At 33.6% G+C, this 7,340-nt stretch overlaps 1 protein-coding gene and 1 long non-coding RNA gene across 2 annotated transcripts; one reads left to right on the forward strand and one right to left on the reverse strand.

Moving 5' to 3' along the window:
• Positions 1–604: 604 nt before the first annotated feature.
• On the reverse strand, positions 605–6,439 carry LOC148610965 (uncharacterized). Its single transcript, XR_015924024.1, has 2 exons — positions 6,298–6,439; positions 605–757 (listed from the first exon to the last, which is right to left on the reverse strand). It is a non-coding gene; the product is annotated as an uncharacterized LOC148610965 (long non-coding RNA).
• On the forward strand, positions 2,455–5,309 carry LOC148610966 (uncharacterized). Its single transcript, XM_088590929.1, has 2 exons — positions 2,455–3,069; positions 4,665–5,309. Exons 1-2 carry the CDS (start codon positions 2,542–2,544, stop codon positions 5,193–5,195), a joined length of 1,059 nt encoding a protein of 352 aa, XP_088447055.1. The 5' UTR covers positions 2,455–2,541; the 3' UTR covers positions 5,196–5,309.
• Positions 6,440–7,340: the final 901 nt, after the last annotated feature.

Consider the following 7,340-nt stretch of genomic DNA (forward strand, 5'->3'; position numbering starts at 1 on the left):
TATGATCTTTTTTGCTTATCCTATTAACTTAATTTCTCTGTACACACAAAAGTAACATATTTAACTGTCAAATTACTAAAAAAAAGTTAGATTGCTTGATGTTTCTCTATTTTGAGTTTTCTGAGTCAATTTACGAGGTTCTTGGCTCACGTCCTTTTTGTTGTTTTATTATTTAAGTAGCACTCCAGCTAAGAATCATGCAAAATGTGATTCATAGGTAAAAAGCCTACATATTTTTATTTTTGACATTTTGTATGAATTGCCTAGTAAACAGAAATTACCATTGAGTTTTTCATATAGAATGTACTGTACATTTCAAAATTAAGAGAGATAACTCTGTAAATGACACTCAAATACAATAGAATCTATTGGATTTTCAATGTTGATTATCTCCTAAGAGCAGGCAGATTTGAATGAATAATTACACATTTCATAGTATACACCCATAAAACAACTTAATTACAAAAATAAAAATATGTAGCCTTTTTTGGGGTGTATCACATTTTTCAGATTTTACATGATTCTTACAAAGACAGCTACTTAACATGTTCATTATAACTATCAAGATAATGTATTTATCTTATGCATATATAAAAGTTAAACACCCATTTTTGTATTTTATTTTGTCACTTTGACCAAAACTTGGTATACAGTTAGCTGGTATGTTTTTGTATTTTCCCTTCAGAAAACTCAGGAACTTCTCACAGGCACTTTAGTTCTCTCTGGTTTAAATTGCCTTCTAAGTGCTGGAAGCAAACTAAAAAAAAAATAATGAATCATGTTAAAAAAAACAAACAACAATACGAATGTGAAAATGTGGGCTGGTGGTTTATGTTGTATTGAAGACACATTGACAAGTCCTTTGTCTCTGAAATGTCAGAGGATGCATAATAGTGAAAAATGAGTAATCTCCCTTTGATGATATGTGTATAACATTTTGAAAAAAGATTTCATGGAAAGACTTGTGTGTTTTTTCCACCTTGATACACCCTTTGCCCGATTCTTACAGAGAATAGTACTTAATGTTAAACTGTAACTAAGAGGAGCCATCTCTATTGCTTATTCTTTTATTCTGTATTCAACTTAAGGTTAATAGGACCAATAATGATGTATTTCATAAGAGTCAAAAAATTGTTTAATGTTCATTATACCCCATTTTACAAGAGATATAAAAGTGCCACATGTAATCATACAGCTATGTTGCACAGTTCTCATGCTAATAACATGATTAGCATATGAATCATCATATGTAATTATTTGCCTGCTTACATATGATTATTATAGAAGAAAAAAAAACATGCTTTTCATGTGATAATCATACTGATTCATATGATAATCATATATGTTACACTTGTGTGACACTAATATGGCTGTGTGTAGTGACTTATTTGTTCCAGTTTTCTCTGCTTATAACCACCACTTGATTATATGAGAGGGGCTTTATGAAGGTGTGCCATATCATCAGATTTGAATTCAGATTTAAGAGAGTTCAACTTCCTGTTTGATGATTTAGTTTATAAATTTGAAGCAATTTAATACAACATTGCTCTTGCACCTAGATGACACAGGATTTGACATGCCACCAATTTTTTAAAATTCTCTCTCAGTTGTGGTAATTTTTTGCCATTTTAATGTTTTGGGGTTGAAAATTTCTTTGGATGGTTTATCTGGTTAAAGATAAAGTAACAAAAATATGAAATAAAGCCTGAGCTATTTATAACATTCTTTGATGTTTGCGGCTTGGGTTAGACTTATCTTTGATGCTTGGCTTACATATCATTTTCTTATTTGGTGGATTACAGTATGCAGAGTCCTCATACGTCGTAGGAGTTGATCTTAGTATATATATATATTAAGACTTTTTTTAACCTTTATATAATCTAAGACTTCTACTTCTAGCTGTTCCATATTAATTTACGCCCCTCTACATGCAGACACGATAAGGCCCACCGTTGTTTGCTGCAGACAGATATAAATGAATGGAATATGCTGTCCGTCTGTACATCACTCCTTTTATGTATATGTTCAATATTCCACCCTTAGTTTTTGGGATAGAAAGTTCTTAACTCAAATCGGCAAACTTTTTGTACTTCTGAAGTAAAAGTAGTATACGTGGCTATGTCAGGTGTAAGAAAAGGAGATTAAAAGCTTTTTACTTATTTGTTTTTTTATTATTTTATTTTTCAGACGAGATATGTTTTCTAAACACCTACATTTTTGTTTTTAATGTTAAATTCGTGCTACCCTTTCAATCAAGGGTTTTATTTCAAAACTACAATCAGTACGTCGGTTGCCTCTCTCATGATTCTTTTAAAGCTTATACGAAAATAATTCTATGCCAATTCATTGTCTCTTCGAATTTCAGTAAGAATCGATCCCCGGTAAACTACATGTTCAGTGTAAGTATAGGATCAATGTGACTTCCTCTGTTGATCTGTTGTTTGTCTAGCTCCCGACCTTACCTGTTAGGAATTACTAATCATCTATTTTTAGACTGAAGTAACAGTCTTTTGTGGTAACAACAGCTGTTAATGTGCAAAAATGAAGAAAATGAAAAATGCATTATTACCAACGTGCCTTCAGATATCTCATTCTAGAATGTCGAGTCAGACTTTTTATGGCATGCCCTCGACACAGAACAACGAATTAGACAATGGGGGATCCGAGGAGTATATCCAAGTGAGCAATGAGCCGACCGAAGCATTGCATCAGAGATATTCCTCTAAATCATCTGGTACTAGCTCAGTGGATACTTTCACACTTAAAGCACGAATGGAAAATCTAGAAATCGCACTGACAATGTTGAGGGAAAACTTTCAACGCATGGAACACGCCATGAACAAGCAGATAGAGAAGGCTATTGAACTGATTGTTGGAAGAACCAAAGTTGAGGAGACCGAAGAAGTTATGATGGGACCTATAAGTAAATGTCACATGAAAAAAGAGAATAAAAAGTTGCTGAAAGCTGTGAAGTTTCTGACAGAGAGCTCGAGAATCATGAGGACTGCATTATCTGAACATACTCAAGTCATTGACCATTTGTCGTATGTTATAAATCAGCCAACAGAGGTAAGAATATAAGACAGTTAGTATGTTAACCCTCCAGAGTGTTCCAAAAATCAATGTCCCCTTTTGTTGGCAAATTTTGTCAATTTTGTACGAAATTTTGGAATGAAAAATTGAAAGCCTGAAATCCCCTTTAAACAATTCTGGATCTGACACCCCTACCCTGTTTATACCTCTGGATTCACCACTATAAAGGAGTGCTTCGTTTTCTATTACGACTCACAAATCACTTTTAAATGTCCTCTCCCCGGGCTCTAGATAATCCTGTGCATCTTTCCTCTTAAGACTTAAAAGGCTTTAAGCATTCTTTCTATTAGTATAACAGATAGTAGTATAGTTTATATTCACATGGGACTTAATTGTGGTCATACAAGATGCATCAAATGTATTCAGAGAGTGGGTTAAAATATACGTGTTTGGGTGCCACACCCTCGCATGTCCCGAGCCGATGTGGTACCTTCCCAAATTTAGAAAACGGGCCATAGTTTTTCCACATTGACTTGCTCCAACTATCAAATATGTAGCCCGACTAGTGTACGTGTTTATTTACCAGTCTGGCTGCAAGCAATACCTGTTTATATTCTAGTCGGGCTGTATATTTGATATTGGGAGCAAACCCCTGTGCCTTTTCCTGCCACTTGTACGCCAATTAAAATATATAATTGTTGCCAAGAGAAGCAAAGGAAATCAAGTCTTCATTATAGTAATTTGGTATAATTAACCTGAAAATGAATCTTCGAGTGTTTGTTGTGGTTTTCCTATGAAAACATCGGAAATCAATAAAGTTTTAAGATTTAATTATGTCATGCATTAGGTGAGTCATCTATTTGTTGCATATACCGCCACTCTATACAATAATTCTTTTAAATAGTTTGCGGTCGATATTGCGGAACACTGTTTTAATATGTATCTGACGGCTGTCTTTGTAGACCGTTTTTATAGTTTTTGAAGAAGTGAAGTGAAACCTCCTTTCAAAACCTGTGACATTGAATTTAAGATGTTGTTTTCTTGTTTCTCTAATATTCTCACTTCGAAAACCCACAATTAATATCTGATGATAAAAGAATAATGCTTCTTTTGTTATATTTAGGGACCGGTTAATATTTAATGGTGGTTGGGACCGGTACAAACTGCAATAGAACACATATTTTTCCCTCTTACATATTGTAAAGAATCATAGTTTTTTTTTCATTTTTAACACTGATAAATGCATAAATGAAATAAAATATGTCAAAAAGTTTTTTTTTCTAAAAATACATTGATTCCATGCTTATATCCAGATCTAATTTCTAATAAATTAGAACTTCTGTTCTACTGACATAGGACATAAACTTTTTTGTTATCTTAAGAATTAGGACAAAGATTTCTTTTTAATTAGAATATGAAAGGCACCGGTCTTAACCTCCCAATATGGACTGGTCCCTTATTGAATTGTGAATGGCATCGCAAATTTTCAATAACAACAAAGATAACCAATCAAAAACCGAGCTGTGTTGTGTCCTTCAAATGAGAGGAAAGTTGGTTGTGTTCATCGCCAAAATATTATTTACCTTCAGCTACACAAAGATAATGATCCAAGGATTTTTTCTCTCTTTTAGAGTAACAATAATATGGCACCACAAAGGAGAGATGAAAGTCCTGTTGAACGTATTGTAAATAAATACAAGAAGCAAAGAGATAAAGTTCAGATAGTTTACCCAAAGGCTCTGAACCCTTTGGAGGTCTCTGATGTGGTTTCGGACTACTTAGCTGTGGAAGACACACCTCGTCATGCATATTCACAAATGTGTAAACTTAATCATACCCCAACAGTATTAAACAACAAACAATCACCAACATGCTTGTACGTTAACTTCAATAAAGACAAAAATACGTTTCTACAATGTAATTGTCGAATTTGCGCATTAAAACCCTCAACTGGTCTTGCATTTGATCCTGACGGGGACTACGTCACCCTTATTCGTAATTACATCACAACCGGAAAGTGCGACGCCGCATACGAATACTTTAACAAGACATCGTTACCTGATCTTACGGCGCACACGAATATAAATATTTCTTTTAGTGATGCAAACGATGAAGACGAAGAATGTGATGTTTTTAAAGAAAGACAAGGAACACTTGTATAGTTTTCAACGAAATAGACCGTTGTGCAATACGACATTTTTATTATAGTTCTGAAATAAATTGTCAGTTTTGTGACCCTATGTTTTACTTTAAACAAAATACAGGTGTTCGACTTATATGTTTTAATACTTCAAGAGCAAAGTTATTAACATTCTGGCATTTTTTTCAGTTGAGGGTATAGAGTGGACATGCTTAATTGTGGGCTGTTGCTTCTGTGATCAAGCAAAACAAAGATCCGGCACAGGATCCGCGTGAAATATCCTCCATAGCCTTGGATGTTAAGCAATTATCAATCAATCAATCAAAACATCGTAATTTGACCTTTACAATAATTAAACGCAATGTATGCCAAGATGTGTCTGTTTGATATAGCACTTTTGAAACAGTTTACTCCCCATTAATAATTTAGTATTTTAGTCCAATCTATTACTAATCTTCCGTGGAAAAAAAATAAAAACAAACTTCGCCTTGGTTGCCTTGGGTACTCAATGACAGTACTGATACGAAAATATCGTATCGTTTGGTGGCTTACTTGCTTATGTGATTCCGACGAAAATAATATACTAAATGGAAGCCCTTAAATTATTTCATGAAATGTATTGATAAAAAAGATAATTTAATTATCACTATAAAATCTATACATGTTTAAGTAAACGCAGAACTTGATCACTTAAGTACCATTCTGTGCAAGAATCAGGCAATGGGTGGCACATCATATTTCTTAATTTGGTCTTTTTTGCCTCAAATATATTCGATACATCTAGAAAAAAAATAAACAGCTATATAAATTTATCCTAAAGCATCAGTGACGTAGAAATTTTTTGACTGCTTAACTAAGGAAAAAGTGCTGAAAAATTTTCCCGCCATTTTTCCATAGTGCATTTCAACTAAATTTGACCTATTCCCGACTTGCAGACCAATATTTTGTCAACATTTATCTCCCTTTGGAGCAGGTGTCTATTCGGTACACGTAAGGTTTTCCATCCGATATCGACGATACTATAGAAAATCTCGAAAGTCAAAAGGGAATTTCTCGTTCTATTGACCCTGTCATAAATTTTCTTTACGCGGGATACAAATGAAAATCATCCTTATGTAACCTACCAATAAAATGAAACACCCTGTACATTTTAGAAACACCGTTGTGTTTGTCTGCTGGGGAGTCCATTTTCATTCGATTTACCTCTTTTTTCTGCACCCGAATCCGAACATCGATTAGAGAGACTTCGAAATTACACCTGCTCTTACGGGAGGTAACTCAAAAAGGGATAAAATATGGCCGCATCCCGAGCTCCGCAAGTAGGGAATAAATATCTTAAAATGCAAATTTTACAAACGTTTTGTTATTTCTGGAGGTTATCGGGTATAAATACTTGGTTAATGCAATAAAATCTGTGTTTTTTTCCTTTATGTGCCACACCTTATACACATTTTTCCAGATTCTTAGACGGAGAAGTACTTAACTGTATTGTAGTGATGATCTCTGTCAAGTAACTTGAACATATCGAAAACTTGTTGCGCTTACATAAAGTATCAGTATAAAATAAGAGTAAACAATAATACAGGCACGAGACCGCATTTAATTTTCAAGTGCATTTCAATATACACATTTGAGCAGATTAAAAAAATTCCACCGGCGCAAACTGAATAAAACTTCTCTGGCCTATAGATATGTACAAACAGGATTTTATATATAAATTGTAGAAAATTTTAACATAATTTTCTGAAATTAATACATATAATTCGGAGATGGAGTAAACATGACAAATGAACTGAGTTAAGTCCTAAATTTTAACCTTCTTCCACTGAACCAAATCACAACTTTTAGTCAGAATTGATTAATGAAAAAAAATCCCATGTAATTTTAACCTGTTTTCTACCAATTAGAGGCAACACTTCAGCAAATAAGTTTCCAGTAAAAATATGAAAAAAATGTGGAAGGTACCTACTACCAAAGTTGGAACTATATTCGTAAACGAAAACCAAGGGGAATTAATTGTTTTCTCGTACCCATATTGGAACATCTTTAAGTATGAACGCATTTAAAAGGTGACTATACTATCATTTTCAGTAACATATGCTTAAAGCTTAATTGGTGCTTTAAATTAATATTGCAAGTTTGCCGGTAATTTAATCATGATCTTTAA

This window comes from Perna viridis, chromosome 7 (genome assembly GCF_037379345.1).
Source record: "Perna viridis isolate PV_CMFRI_1.1 ecotype Kerala chromosome 7, ASM3737934v1, whole genome shotgun sequence".
Lineage (NCBI taxonomy): Eukaryota > Metazoa > Mollusca > Bivalvia > Mytilida > Mytilidae > Perna > Perna viridis.

Excerpts from the sequence above, each read along its gene's own strand:
- LOC148610966 (XM_088590929.1), top strand. The coding sequence starts at position 2,542 with ATGAAGAAAATGAAAAATGCATTATTACCAACGTGCCTTCAGATATCT. Across the intron at positions 3,070-4,664 it reads TTATAAATCAGCCAACAGAG|AGTAACAATAATATGGCACC; the intron begins GTAAGAATATAA and ends TCTCTCTTTTAG.